The sequence below is a fragment of the Plectropomus leopardus genome, chromosome 8, assembly GCF_008729295.1.
Source record: "Plectropomus leopardus isolate mb chromosome 8, YSFRI_Pleo_2.0, whole genome shotgun sequence".
Taxonomy (NCBI): Eukaryota; Metazoa; Chordata; class Actinopteri; order Perciformes; family Serranidae; genus Plectropomus; species Plectropomus leopardus.
In genome coordinates, this window is record NC_056470.1 from 15,104,579 (window position 1) to 15,120,857 (window position 16,279).

Below are 16,279 nucleotides of genomic sequence, written 5' to 3' on the forward strand. Positions count from 1 at the left end.
GAAACAGGAGGAGATTTGCCAGACAAGCAAGACTAACTTAAGGCTCTCTGATTAACAACTGCTCTCAGATTCACACACACTTGCTAGGCTGAACAATAGATGTGCTTTGGCTTATCCTAAGTTTTGTGTGGAGATGAGTTGGCACAATAAACAGTGATTTTTTGTTGGCTTTTATTTAGTGAGTTGTAGTGTTTTTTAAGATAGGGTTCAATGTTCATAATGCACACAAATTAGCAGCAATTTAAACATGATTTTCTTATTGAAAAATGGAATTACCAATCTCATATGGCTCAAACGTATAACTTTTAAGATTTGTGATCAATTTTGACAGTTTTCTGAGTGTTTTCTTACTTTTAAACTTGTCGAGTTGTATAACATTAAGGTTCTGTTTAAACTTCATGGAAATTCGTTGTCGGGAACATCTATAGGGTCTATGCTTAGGATTCCCAACTTAGACCTCTGAAGTTAGGGCGGTTCCGTGATAGCTATTGTATGCTTTCCTAAATGCATTTAGGAAAACTTGTTTCCGTGATATCAAAAAAGTTTCTGTAATGAGGCCCCAGTTTTATTATCCATGTGAGATCCAGTGTGTAGAAGAAGTGTGTGAGGTAGCAGAAGTGAAACTTCTCCTGTGTGCCACATGTGTAGAGCTACGGTGGCCAAAGCCAAATCGCAAACGGCCCTATCTAAAGCCAGTGCTTGGTTTGTCCATTCTGAGCTACTGTAGATACAACGTGGCGGACTCCATGGAAAAGGACCCGCTCCGTACATAGATACTCATTCTACGGTTAAGAAGCACAATTATTTTAAGGTCACTACAGACTGATGAAAACATAGTTATTAATATATCATATACCAATTTTGCCAATAGATGCCCAAAAATCCTACACAATGGACCTTTAAATCATTGAGAAATGATGGAAATGCGACTTCTCACTGTTTAAAATATCTTTAATGGTTCAGTTGGTATAGGATTTGGAAGCATTAAGTCAAGACATGGTCAGCAGCCATACAAAACAAAACCAACTAATCAATGTCGACTGAGAGGGAAATAAAATACAAAAGCAACACAAAAAAAGTCAAAAAAAAAAAAAGAAAAAAAGACAATTAGGCAACGACAGGTCATCACAGTAAAAAGATACATCGATCCTAGTCAAACTCAACAGCATGCTGAAAATCAAAACCGGTTGCAAGTTCAACAATCATCACACACACTCAAACACACAGACATTCATCCACAACTTGAACGAAGGCTGCAGAACAACCCTGATAGGTAAAATGTACAGTAAGACGACTTTTAGAGAGAGAGAGAAAACAATGCATAGACAAATAAAGAATGTTTTAAAACAAAAGTAAACATAAAAAGACAAAATGTCTTTGTCATAGGCAGACAGCGTGATAGATCTGTTGGCTGATTACATCGCAATGATTGCTGAGGACATTCAAATAGAAGTTATTGCCAACAACAAATAATGGATAACGCTTTACCCATACAAAAAAAAATGATTTTTTTTTTTCTGAAACATTTTAAAAGAGCTAGTAGCTTCCACAAACGTCAAGAATGTACAAACAATGGTCAATGTGCCAAGGCTTCAAAGATCCTCGGCTCCACGTGAATGAACATTATAAACCACGAGGCAGACATGCTTGGCTTCAAAACATTACGTTACAATTATTTTTAAGTTATACAAGTTAACAAACTGTACGTAAAACACATTAAATATTGAGCATGTCACTAGAAAAACATGTCGGTTGTTAACAAATATCCATTGGAGCTATTCCAGTTGAGTCAATTAACACAGAGAAGGTATTTTCTTAAATCTGTGAAGGAATAAAAACATGGTTACAAGGTTTTCTTTTATCCATTGGACCAAACATATAATCTCTGCGCTAAATATCAAAATGTATTTTTTGCAAATATCCCATTGATAATGGTGCAAGAGATACAGTACAGTCAGAAATAGCACAAAGCTCTGATGTTTGGCTTCACGTGTGTAGTCGCGGGTAGTTAAAAATTAGAGTTTGTGTGATTTTTAGTGTGAACAAAGGGGCAAACTGCCGATGGCGTTTAACTACGTACTGGTTCTCCATCTTTAACGATGCGTCTGAGGAAGTCAATTCAGTAAACAATAAATTACAACTACAGCTCGTCTCTTATCAATTTAAATCATCATGTTAATTTTATCTTACAGATAAAAAAACAACAAAATAACAATTGGCACAATCAATTCATTATTGTATTTTCCCCCAACTATCTGTACAATAAAAAAAGATTTTACATGTCACAATAACCCAAAACCAGTGTGTGTTTGGGGAGAATGTGTACACCTGTGTTTCATGTGACTACGCCTGCTAGTGTCTTTAATTCTTACACTCTCCTCGAGAGGAAAGCAGTGTTGCACTCTCGACAGCCTATGGTTCAAAATAAAGCAGCAGAAGAACAAGAGGGGCCTCAGTTATAAAACCGTGCACAGAGGAAGACCGCATGCACTCAGAAAAACCCTCAGCTTAACGCAGTCGATCGTGCCGCTAGCCTCGTCATCCTGCGCCGTGAACTCCCATAATCAAACATGAGTTAATGACAAATGTGTAAATACACACATCGACCAGCGTGACACTTATATTTGTACGTGAACAAAGGGTCAGACAAGGAAAAATGACTGTAAGCGTTTTGTTTGTCAGTATTTCCGGTTGGAGTGATAAGAGATAATCAGCAGCGGTGAGCACTGCGTGATGAGAAAGTCACATGATTCTAAAGCAAAAAACATCACGCCTACCAAAAACATGCTGTAGCTGCTTATTGATAAAGAAAAAAAGACCTGCAGTTGATTAGAGTGTCTGGGTTCAACCACTGACTTCCTGCTGCAAGAAAGTGATAAATAAACAGGCCAGAATTTGATATAAAGTTAAATTGTCTTAGAAGCGATAATAATACGTTAGGGTTCATTTGACTACTTTGCCTTCACTTCCAGTAGACATGTCGACGCGCTTTGAAACATCCCAGCGTGGGAGATGGCGCGCCCGTTTTTCAAGCCTTTTTTTATACACATGAAGTGTCTATAAGTGAGGCCCCCTTGTGTGACAGAATACAAAAGCCTTTATAACATGACAGCTAAATCAAAAACAATTTTAGCCCCATTAGGGTAAGCAGAAATAATTAAAAAAAAAACTCTCCCCTAACACGATCGATCATCACACTCGCTGCTTGACCAAAACTATATTTCTCTTTGCTTCAATCAGCTGCTGACTGGTCACTTCCTCCAGTGACCACAGCAGATATGACACATAACACTGCCTAAAGTCTCAACACAGACGAAATAATACAAAACAAAACCAACCCACCCACAAAAAAAAAAAAAAAGAAACTACATCTGATATTCATCCACACAATCTGTGAGTGTTTTCACTGACTGCCTTGTTGCTGAGGCTTCAACCCACAGTGAAGCACTTGAGTGCATCTCAGGTGACGGTGTGCCAGCTTGTGTGAGGAGGAGTCGGGGATGGAAGAGGCTGGGTGGGGGGGCAGCGAGGCAGCCACCTCCTGGTGTCTCTTCCCCTCCTCTTCGGTCCCTCCCGGCGCCCCTCCTCTCCTGAGCTCATCAGTGTCGTGTTTGTGGGAGTTTGGGTTGTTGTGGATCACGTGCGGGGCGGGATGGGGGCGGGGAGGGATGCAGTGGGGTGGAATAGGGGGCCCAGGGTCACTGTCGCCGATCCTCCGTCTCTGACCGTGAGAACGCCATCACCACGTCCTCTGCACCTGAGAACAAACAGCAGAATGTCAGGGAGGGCCTCCAAAACCAGTTTTATTCAAATGTCGAGCTCTTCTGCAACATCATATATGGGTACAATCCCAATACACCCCCAATATTAAGCCTGTATCAATCGATCAAATTTGATTTACACAGCACCTTTCAAACAAATCAAATGCCATTCAAAGTGCTTTACAGTTTAAATGAAGAAACAAAAACAACATATGAAAGAAGCAAAAATGGATCTTAAAAAACAGAATAAGTAAAAACCATCAAATTTTGATAGAAGACACTACATAAAAGCAAGATTAAATAGAGAGGTTTGTAGTTCACGTTTAAAAAAAAACACCCCAATATTTTCAGCTCCTCTCAGGTCCTCCAGCTGTTCCAGCTGATGAAACCTTCACGGCCGTTATGAAGTCGTGGCTTAAATCTGAAGGTGACGGCGCTTTTGCCATCAACGCCTCTCGGCTTTGGAACAACCTGCCGCAGTAGATGAGGCTCGCAGAATCGGTGACTTTGTTTAAGTCACTTCTAAAAAAGCCATTTTAAATACTTGCCTTAAGGAGAATTTGTTCTGATATTGTCTTTTTATTGCAGTGCTTTTATTGCATTTTTATTTTGTGTTAATCGTAATGAATTTTGTCTTATTTTTGTTTGGCCTTAGTGTTTGGCTTTTTATTGTTCTATTGCCTTCGGGGTATTTTGATTTTGCTTCTGCGTTTGCTTTGTTTGTCAAAACACTTTGTAGCCTCTGTTTTTAAAGTTGCTATGTAAATTAAGTTGTTATTATTATTTATTAATTGAAAAGGTTTAGTATTACTGTTGATTTATTACAGGGGCCAAAATCGGATTTATAATATAAACTAAAAAATCCAGAAATGCTGAATGTGTGAGTTCTGGGCTGAAGACTTTTAATGTAAATGTGTCAAAAAGGGGAAATCAAAACGTGGTGTAAGTCAATCTAAAAGGTGAATCTTATATCAGTTGATTTAATTACTGTGTCTGATGAGTTTATTAGTGTGAGATTCTGACAAATGAAGTGTTAACTTCTAGCACAGAAAAATAGATTTACTTTCATGACTAAGAGGAAATGTCTCTTTGCTTTGCATCAGTCCTCGGTGTGACCTGTAGTTGGCAGTTTTTCTATAGAGTGACCAAATACACCAAACATTTACTCTGAAAGATACACAAAAGAGATCTGCGTTCAGATGTAGTAAATGCAGGACAATCTAAAAGAAACCCGCATAAAAGCGTGGTGAAACATCAAACACAGATGCTTCATTGCCCACTGAGGGCTTGGGTGAGCATGAAAATGATGTGAATAAAATACTACAGCCTTACTACAGACATCACATCTCAACCCGGCTGAACAGCTACGCAAGATTTTGGACTAACGAGCGAGACAATTTGCTCCGCCACCATCTCGATCACACCAAATGATTTAATATAAACTTATCTTTAAATCTATTAAGCGATTCCTGTGGTTGTCTCTGATGTTGATCTGTTTCGTCTGGCTTTTTGTTTTTCTTTCTCTTGCAAAAGAGATCTCAGTGAGATTACCAGAGTAAATAAAGACTATATACATAAATGAGGGAAAGTCTTGGTTTTCATCCCACAGATAGACTCTGACTGACTTGACAAGGAGCCCTTAAGCTCTTTCTGGGGCTTGTTGTGACCTGACTCCATACTAAGACACTACACGTTGGGTTTTTTAAAATATTTTTTGCCATCTGTATATCCATAAGAGTCTGGCTTCAGCTGCTAAAATGGGTGGCAGGTTATCAGTTGAGATCAGATTTTGCTTTTCTGAAAGTGTGACAACTGCTACAGAAAAAAAGTGCCATCTCAATCATGTATGGTAGCTAGACGTTTCTCATCAGAACTTCAAGCTAAGGGAAAAAATGCTCTGGCTTTCATGTATTTTTCTTTAAATCATCATCATCATTATCCTGGGCGGTGCGAGGCCGAGGATGCAGTCATGGTGCCCTTGCAAAAGGTGGGCACTGGCATTAAAACGGCGACACCACAAAGAGCACTGAAAGATATTTTATTGTGCAGGTTACTGGCTCAGAAGTAATCGTCTTCTCTCGCACAGAGCTGAAAAAAGCGTGGCGATAGGTGTGGCTATGTGAGACTGATTTCATGTAGCAACAGAGATTGCTAGAAAAGCAGCCAAAGACAGGATTTATACTCACAGTCTACATCCTGTGAGTCAGAGTACCTTGGGCATCGACCGTGTTATCTAAAAACGGGTACATCCGCAGCATCCAAAATTGTTTGCAATGTCTGTTGTGCTGCACGCATGCAAACAAGGCCTGATCAAGGATCCATTTACACTCACACCAAACGCTTTTCTGTCTGAACGTTGTTTGAATCACTGGAGCTTGAACACGTTTTGAACTATTAATTCATGATCAGATCACCTAAAATCGGTTTTAAGTGCAAAGTGAGACGCAAGTGGAGTTTTTTACATGCCACTGGGTCCTGTGAGTATCCAGTAAATCCTATCAGTGATTACTATGAACGTGAGAGGGAATAACGCCACCGTGAAAATCCTTTCAGTGCAAGCAGGTAATTTCATCTATTGTCGTGTTCACCTGTTGTGGAAATCCACCGCCTGCCGTCACAGCGCCCTGACGGGAGATGCAGCAGCACACTGAGTGGCCCGCTGACAGCAGCATCCTGCTCTGCCCCGATAACACTTAGATCTGAGGCCTCAGTGCCATTCAATATCCTCCGCTGTTACAGCTCAGGCTGTGAGGCGCAAGACTGTCTGTGTGTAAACAATACTAGATTGTAGCTGATGATATTAACCTGTCAAAGAAGAATCAACGGGCCAAAAGAAAAGAGGCTGAAAGGATCTACAGCGTACGAGGACAGATTTCTTTCTCCTCCTTTTGTGCCCCTTTACCAAGTTAATGAGGACCAAGCGATAATTACAGTCTTGTACGGGTTGAGTCAACTAATGGACCCTGCCAGCTACACAATAAGACTTTGTCAGCTGGCTTTTGTTTAACAGGAATCACTCATTAGTCTGCTGCCAACTGCGATTCATCAAGTCATTTGGGGCCTGCCCATACCTGCTGAGACACTTTTTCTCTGATAAATGAATATAGATTTTCTAATTCTATTTGAGTACGATTACAATACACACTGTTCTCTGTAGACCCTCTGAAACGACAGAGAGAGCTGAAAACGCTTCTACCAGATGAAGTAGTAAAGTATTAAATTCCCTCTTGCACTGTCATGCTCTGCAGCCTGGTGAAATGCATTTGCTTCTTAGTAATGGAAGTGAATTGATTGCGAGACCACAAAAGTACATGCTGCAACATCTCTACTCTCCTCAAACCCTTAATTAAAAACATCTTTTAAAGACGAGAGGGGCAAATGACAACTAGAGTGTTACAGCCTCCAGTAAGCATGAGAAATAAAAACACTTTGACAAGCTACAATCACATAAATATCATTAACACCAAATTCCACACCTTTGCAGATGGTTTAGAGGGTTTAATGTAGCACCTCGTGTCTGCTCAAACAAAAAAGAAACCCTCTCCACCACAGCCCTCTAGTGCTTGTTAGATTTAATTATTGTGAAGATATGAAAGTAGGCCAGGGAGGGACTGTGGGCTTCCACATGTATTTGGCACAAAGGGCGGCTCCTTGTCAGACAACACAGACCCTCCAAACAGAATTTTGTGTTTCATTTGGCTATCTCTACAGGGAGGAGAATTAGCATGTTTCTGTGCTGAATTCAGCTCGTCCTGAGTTTGGTATGATCAAGACTTTTCGGGGGAGGGTGCCTTTTAATATGAACTCCTCTTGAAAGCTCATTGGCATGGCAAATGAGGTTACAGCAGAGAAGAAGCTGCACCAGGAGAGGAAAGTGGAGACAGAGTGATAAAAAAAATATTAGAAAGACATGCCGTTCGACTTCAGTTAATAACATAAATCTCATCTGTTTTGAGACAGCATGAAGGATAATGATGCTTGAACAAGAGGCAATTATGTAATGCCATACACTAAGAAACTCGACCTCAGCTACACTACTGCTGAAAACACTGCTGCTCCACATGATGTTTGGGCACAGTAACACCCATTTATCACAATAAATGCCAGTCTGAATCTTTTGTGCCTGTGTGAAGGAGTTCACAGTTGTGTGACGGGCGGTTCAGAGGAAGGACACGTCTGACACTGTGCCACTTGAGCTGAATGACCAGTAAAAACGCTCTTAAAATACATCCATGCAGAGCCAAATGGACGGCTGCTGGGCTATATGGGTTTCACTTTTTTTAAAATGTCTCGTGTGGACCTCGCCCTACCACAAACAAACACACACACATACAAACAAGCTCTCGCCAACACAAGAGATGTCACTGCTCCCTCAAAGCTGTTGCCTAGCGACAGATAAAAATCAGACCGCAACAGTGGACTGAAAACAGCTTTTAGTTTGTAAGGATGCGGCTCTGTGTCCGTCCATTCTCCGCCCCTCCCTCCACTGTGCACTGATCCCCACTCAGACTGGCGGGGGTGAACAGAGCTGCTCCGGACGGTGGATTACATAAATAACTGCAACAATGGGTATGTCATTCAATTTATTCTCCATAAATACTTTGAGAGGAGGAAAATCCTCCTAAAATGCCCTCTCGAAGAAAAAGAGGTTAAGAGCAAAACTGTTTGGATATGGGGTCAAAGAATGCGTTTGTTTTCAGAAATAAACAAGCAAACTGTCAATTGTCAAATTTAGATATTCACCTTCACAATGTGTTTTAATTGCTAAAACAATTATTTTGTAGGTTTAGCAACTAAAAATTGGGTTATCAATAGACACTCCAAAAGATTTTCTGAAGGGCACTGTTAAATATTTTTTGACATTTAATAGACAAAACAACGAATCAATTAACAGAAGAAAGGGCCAATAAAGAAATATTCATTAGGTGCAGATAGGGCTCGGCGATGTATTGACATATTAATATTTGATGTGAGACTGGATATTGTCAGGGTTTTCCACACATATATTTATTTGTGGTGACCTGCCACTGTTAAAACATCTGCTACCAAAACATATTTTTTATTAAAATATATATATATATAGTCACCTGAAGTCTTTCTTCACACTTCTTACAGTCTATAAATCAATATGTGGTTGAGAGCAGGTAGCCTGAAATTAACTAAAAACACACTTAAGTTCCTCTGAAACCTCTGTGGATGAAAAAGCTGTGAAATGAACCCAAAGGGAGTTTGTTTGAAGTTAAAGGCACTGTGCTGCATCCCTCGAGTCTTTCCTTTCTGAATAAGCAGCAGAGCAGATATTATGACTCCAGTGCTGCAGTGATGAAACACCAGTTATTAGTCGGAGCAGCGACATCATTTGAGGTCACGATCTGTGCAGGGTCAGCTGAGAGTATAAAGACACGAGATCCACCCACTGACAGCGGGGCGGGGTAAGACGCAAAACACACATCAGGGAGTGTGTGTGTGGTCCAGCTCAACATGCTGACATCAATAAACACAAAGCAAAAAGAAAATTCAGTCATTATTTACTGCCTTCTTTTCTTTCTTTCTTTCTTTTTAAATTCTTTCTTTCTTTTTAATACATTTTATTATACTATTTTTTTATTTTTATTTTCTGCAGACTATATACTGTTTAGACATATAACCTATATTTGTATATCATATACACAGTGAGAGCACTCGTGATACAACCTCCATTATTTCTGGGAGGAAATGTTTAATCCCGAAGTCTTTTTTTTAAAAAAACAAAAAAAAAAACAAACAAAAAAACCTCCACCTTATTGATATGTGTACAATAATTCTCCCTAAATCTTTGCCATTTTGGCAAGGTCACTGTTCCATAGACGCCCTGGTTAATTAAAGGATAAAAATTAAGTGAATCTAGGAATTTTGTTTATTATAAATGTTTATCATAATGTTACAATTTATAGAAGTGTACAAAAAAGATGGAAACGTCTTCACTTCAGTTCTGTGTTTTACAGCTTTGTAACAGCAAAGGTGAACCTAAAAAATTAAGTACTTTATAAATGCAAATGACTGATTCCAGTCAATGTCAAATGTGTGCAACAATTTCTTCTTCACTTCACACAGTGATATTTCAGAGATTTAATTAGTTTCATAATTGGGTTGAAGCATTTTTCTTTTCTAAATGGATCCTTTAAAGATGGATTTAATGAAATCCACATTTTAAAGGCCACATCCAGAAAGTAATTATCTTGGAAGCTGATTTTTAGGGAGCAGGTCCAGAATTCAAAATCAGTTTTGTTAAACATTTGTCATTTGTTGCCAGTTTAATTAGAAATAAAATTTAGTTAGAAACAGTAGAAAATCAAGCCTATGTGTTTCAGTGAATCCGGCACTTCAGTGAGTGTGGCAATTCATAAATCTGAGTCTGTGTGATTCATGCTGCAGTGACAAACAGGATAAAGTCACAATCAATACCACTCTGCCCTGGCTAGAGTCGCCAAACAAAAACGGGTCTGTCACATGGCTTTAACTTGAAAAGGTCGGTAAAAGGATTGTGTTATACCAAAGAAAAAAGAAACAAGATTGTGTATGGAGTGCACGGCTGCTGAATCATTTAAAACAAGACGCCACATTTCTGTGAGAAAGGATGAGACTGACAGAGAGATTGGAATATCACACTCCGGCTGTGTAATTAGCACTCCAGCTTGCCTCCAGGCCCCCTAATGACACCTGCTCCAATCTACTGATGCTGCACGTTGCAGCAGCAACACCAAAGCCCACAGGGAACCTCAGCTTTCCCGGGACAACCGAGGTTGCTATGGCAACCTCATCCTTGTCTATCCTCTTTTGTTAAAGCCCACAGACGTCCTTCTGGGGAGGAGTAAACTTTCCTCGTCAAACCAGACAAGATAACAAGTCCTGAGATTGCTGGCTTTATGTGCGGCTCTGACAAACTGTATTGTTTAAAGTGACATGATGTCAGTCACAAAAAGCCCTGAAGAGAGATAACGAGCGGGCAAGAACAGCCTGGTTGTAAAGACAAAACTTCTGTACTACCCATATTATGCTGTAACTGCCGCACCACAGAGCGACACTGTTATTATTCAGTATCACCAAAAAGTCCCCACTTTTCACACGAGTTCACACTTCATTTCCAATCACAATAACAACATTTAAACATAGCGTGCAAACTCCTGCTCAGCCACCGTCCAAAATTCAGCTACATCAAGGTATTTCAGCGGGAAGGCTGAATGAGGAAAAAAAAGCTCCAGAGCCTTTGGCATAGTATTCCTCTTGGCCTGATTAAAATTGCAAAACAAAATTCTGTATTTGCATGTATGGTAATCAGCCAATTAAAAACTATCTGAAATGCAAATTCCGTGACCCATAGACTTAAAAGAAATATGAGCGGCAACCCCCAAGTTGGTTTTCTCTTGTTTTTTACAGAGAAGACCCAGAATAACATATGACAGCTGAGCAGAGTTGGAAGGAAAGATTCAGGGTTTGAGCAACACTTCCAGTCAGTCTGGTCACAAGCGACGAGGGACGACAACACCTCTGGAAAGATTCAACTGCAACGCCTACAAATTTGTTTTCTTATCAGAATATGCTAAAGCCGACAGTAACACCGTTATCCATTTCTAACTTAAGCTTTCGTGTGCTCTCACACCTGCTCTTCTATTTAACATTTCCTGAATACAGCCTGGCCTTGACTTTGAGTAATCAATACTCGAGTGTCTCCATAACGCCATAGTGCCCTCATCGCCCTCTAAGCACGCCGCCACTCGATCGATGAGGCCATGTCTGATACGTGACACTATTGCTCCATGCTGAGACCCCTTGAGGACGCTGATATCTGAGTATCCTGCATCAGCATGCTCAAACAATCCTCTATTTTGCACCGCTGGATAATGTGGCTGAAAATTGGCTTTGGTTGGAGCCTTCTGACTTCTTATGGTGGCTGCAGTGTGAATAGCCTAAATCCCTTTCCAGTTTAACAACATTCAAACAACTCACATTAAATGGCAGGTGATAAAAGATTATATAAATCTTTATAACCCAAACTTAAAAATACATATCTTTCTCTTACATGTAGTGCTATTTATAAATCTAAATTACTGCACTCGGCTTGTGGTGCTCAAAGTGCAAAAAAAAAAAAAAAATACATCTGAAAAACTCAGCTATGTCTCTTTCGAAAAATCATTACCCGGTTATTTAAGATAATCCACAGCTCAGCCGAGAAGGATGCTATAAATGTTTACATTTTACTGGTATATAGCACTTAATCCATCCCCAAGCTGCTGTGTCCATGTTTTCAACACCACAAATATTAATTTGGTGCTAACTGCCAACTGAAGAATACAGCTCACAGCTTAAATACCCACAAGTGATCTCATGCCTTTAATACTCTAAATAGAAATGCCTGAAATTGAATGGGGTTGTCTGTAAACATACAAAATAAAGTGCATACATGAATAACATAAAAAACTGGGCCATTACATATAAAAATCATCTGCCACATTTGCTCTGGTATCCACCATCTGACAAAATAATAGAATAGTCTTTACTGATTCACGGCACAATATAATGAAAAGACAGTATAATGAAATGACCAGTTACTTTGTAAATGTCCACAGAATTGTGAGTGAGTATTTTATTTGCTTCTCAGGGTAACTAGGATCTAGATTATGTACATTATTGCGTGTGGGTCCAATGGATAGGAAAGTTTAGCCAAACGCTGGCAGCCATTTTGAAAAATGGTTGCCATGGCAGCAAGGGTCAGAGTTTGTGATGGCCCGATATCCAGATTTGTTTCAAATGTATCCATACTCATGTCTGCCAAATTTGGTGCTTTTATCACGAATTGATTGACCGTTATGATATATTGAGCTATGCCGCAACACTCAGCACCTCATGTCTAAACAATCTATACTGATAAACAGCACAACAGGTAAGAAGAAAAATATATATTTCTGATTTGGGGCTGAGCTGTATCTTTAAAAGTAGCAGAATAACAATATTATTTGAGAAGCTGGAAACGGTGAGTCATCCACTCAAAACTGTTACTTTTGAAAAGAGCAAGCTGAGCAGCAATGACAGAAAACAGTGTTTTTATGACCAAACCAATATTACCCTCTTTCCATAATAAGGCTGTGCAGGAGAGGAGGTTAACTGCTAAAAAAGCTTTGTAAAATTGTATCAGAAAAGCAAGGTGTGGGGGCACCTGGTGGCTCAGCGGATAGAGCGGCGCCCCATGTACAGAGCAGCAGCGGCGGCAGGTTGGAAACCAGCCTCAGCCCTTTGCTGCATGTCTCCCCCTCTCTCTCTCCCCCTTTCACAAACACACTGTCCTGTCAATTAAAGGCAATAAAAGTCCAAAAAAATCATCTTTAAAAAAAGCAATGTGGAATTTATGTCTACAGTTCATTTCTCAAAACACTAACTCAGAAGAAAGTCATAGATGTTATTCCTTGAAATTGTCTATCTCACAATTGAAAAAATGAAATGAACTGAAGCCACTCGACGCTATGAGGTCTGCAGGTGGGACTGCTGAGAGCAGATACCTCAATTTTTCAAGAACAGACAAACAACCTCTGCCTGGAAATCTGCTGGCTAGTCACAGAAGGTGTCTGTCTGGCTGCTGCGATGGTCAGCTGAGACAGACAATACTACTGCTGCTGCATGCGGAAAAGGTCTTTTTAATGAAGTGAGAACAGAGTGAACAGCGAGCACAACCTGATTTACCTCCACACACTCAAGAACATTACAAACGCACCGGCATTAGACTAACTGAATGTCTTTTCTCCAAGAAGTTTAAATGTGAACTCATACAATTACCTATATATTTTAGAGAGATCAAATAAAATCTTACTTTGTTATATTTCACACTTGTAATTTTTGTTTGAAGCCTGCGCTTCTGTGAAATTGCATTTAACGTAGCACAATGACTGCACGTTGCTAGGCAATAAAATGTCTCCTTTCATCTATTTCCCCCTATTACCGAGCCTAAATGAGATCAAATAGTGGACTTCCCTCTTCACTCCACCTCAAAGGATCCTGAATGTGCTGATACCTACAAACTGCTGTCCTTCAGCACTGAATATTTAAAAGTGATTAACTCTCAGCTATCCTCACAGCGCCTAATCACAGTACTTTGGATAAGATGCACACCACAAATTATTTATTGGCACACAGAGGAGGTGGCAGGCTGCCAAATGACACTAAATGTGTCTGTTTTTGTAATGTATAATGCATACTCAGAGCAACTTTCACCAGTCAGATTTGTCCATAATTAATAAGCCTCTTCTTAGCAGTATTGACAGCGCAGACATGGAGTCCTGTATCTACTAAAGGGCATGAAGACAGAAACTGAAGTCTGCTTGTCTGTAGTTGTTTAAACAGACATTTAAACATCCTTTATAAATTAAAGTCAGTGCTGATCCCGGTTTTTGCACTGCGTTGTTTTTAAGAAATGATACCATCTTTTCAATCTGATGCAATGCTTAATGTTCTGCTGCTTGATGAAGAAACACACTGTAATAATGCAATCCACACTGCCCACGATGCAACGATCCACATTAAAATTCGAATGATGCGTCCCTTTTTGCAGAACGAGGCTCAATTTAACAAAATGTGACGATGCACTTTTAATACCCCGCAGGTTAAAGCAAAGATGATAAAAAATACACCAAAAAGACAAAGTCACTGCGCCTTTTACTTGCCTTCCTCAACATGCTGTATAATCATAAATCTAATCCTTCTCCAACACAGAAGATCACATATTTATTCATTCAAACAACGCTGATTGTTTCCTTGCAGAGAAAGGACAAGGACAAGGAGAAATAACTCTTCACTGTAGGTAGACTGTCGCAGGCAGTTTTCCTTACTTAACGCTCCCCGGAGGGACCAATATCATAAGGGACAAAGCGAGGCCTGGGCCCCAGCAGGTTTACTACAGGAGGACAGCAGGGCTCCTATCTGACAGCCGTATTTAGGCTGAGCCTGGAAAGCAGCTGATAAGTCTACTAACAGAAAATACAGAAATACAAAAACCATCTGAAACCATTTGCTGCTGTTTTCTCAGGTAACTGCAGTGCCTCTCCACTCCACTGTTTTGTTTCATCTAGCTCCCTCTTGTGGTTTGAAACATGTAAAAACTGTGGGGGACATAAAGAAAGCTCAACATTGCCCTCTGGTGCACTAAAAAAAAACAATGGCCATCACATTTTAGGACAAATTACAGGGTAAACCTCTTTTAAGTCTCATAACAACCATTAAGAGAAGTGATTTGCTTCATCATATAAACACATCAATATCTGATCTCTGAATAGGCCTCTTGGGGAGCGGCGGCGGTGAAAGCAGCGCTGCTCTCACGCTGAGGGTGAGTCACTTGGTTCCAGTCAGCCACACTGTTTGCTGTGTGAGTAATCTCACAGTGCTGGTGGGCCGCTGACTCAGCCTCAGAGCACAGTCAGGGAACCCGTTAGGCCTGCTGGGGTTAAGGACTCAAGAAGAGCGATGCGTGAGTGTGTGTGGAGGGATTTTCCCTCGTTTTCTGTCTGGGCACAGTAGCAATCCTGTGACATGTGAAGGTGGTGTTTGTGAGCTGAAGCAAGTTTGTTTCGTAAACACCTTCTATCCTTCTAACATCTAAATATTAAAACTAGAACTATATAAACTACTGTCCTGCATAGAAAACAGTGACTGAATCACACTCGACGCCAACACAAAATTCAGAACAAACTCTGAATAAACATATAAGTGTGTGTGTGTGTGTGTGTGTGTGTGTGTGTGTGTGTGTGTGTGTGAGCGTCACAGCCTTACCCTGGTCTATATTGTGCTGTGGTAGCTGGCTCATCTGACTGTGGACCACACCTGCGTAATTCCGGAGAAAAGCCTCTTCACTGGGCGTGAGCTGCAGAGAAGAAAAAACAAGTTTAACATTTCAAGTTATCAAACAAAATTTTATCCAGAAGGAGAACACGCATGTTTTTCTCTGATCAGTTAAATCAAATTTCAATCAAAACATTGGAGAAAAATAGGGATTGCTGCACTGTGTGAAGAAACTGGGGAGCTGGTGACTGTAAAAAGACCTGATTCTCTTCACATATAGGTCAAGTAGTTGAATAAGAATTAAAACTAAACATAACTGCTAGCTTACTTAATGTAGAAGTCCATGGTATCGGTTTGCACTCTGATAATAAGTAAAATCCCTAATATAAATTGAGAAAGCTTCCAAATGTTTAATTTAAATGCACCACTCATCCATGTATTTAACAAAGGATTTTTATTTACAATCAGAGTGCCTCAGATGCTTCTTTCAGACTACCAATCTGTACCATAGACTTCAATCTAAAAAGATCTCCCATAAGTAGGCCTGTGACATATTTATATCCAAAGTATTTTGAGTTTTAATATGAAAAGGTTATTTTTCTCTCTCCTTTTGTGTTTTGGTAAACATCTCTCTCTTCAGTCATTTTAGGATCACAGTGATATTTGACAGTTCTGCCCCTTTAGAAAGTTTAAGAGTTGCTTTTAAGACTGTTTGG

The 16,279-nt window shown here is 39.9% G+C and overlaps 1 protein-coding gene across 1 annotated transcript in view; it reads right to left on the reverse strand.

Annotated features, from left to right (window-relative positions):
• Positions 1 to 933: 933 nt before the first annotated feature.
• Positions 934 to 16,279, reverse strand: part of ctnnbip1 (catenin, beta interacting protein 1) — a 29,319-nt gene continuing 13,973 nt past the window's right edge. Inside the window, exons 3-4 of the mRNA XM_042492581.1 lie at positions 15,555 to 15,645; positions 934 to 3,757 (exon numbers count right to left, since the gene is read on the reverse strand). Of these exons, the coding sequence (XP_042348515.1) occupies positions 3,699 to 3,757; positions 15,555 to 15,645 (150 nt within the window). The 3' untranslated portion in view covers positions 934 to 3,698. The remainder of the gene's footprint in view (positions 3,758 to 15,554; positions 15,646 to 16,279) is intronic.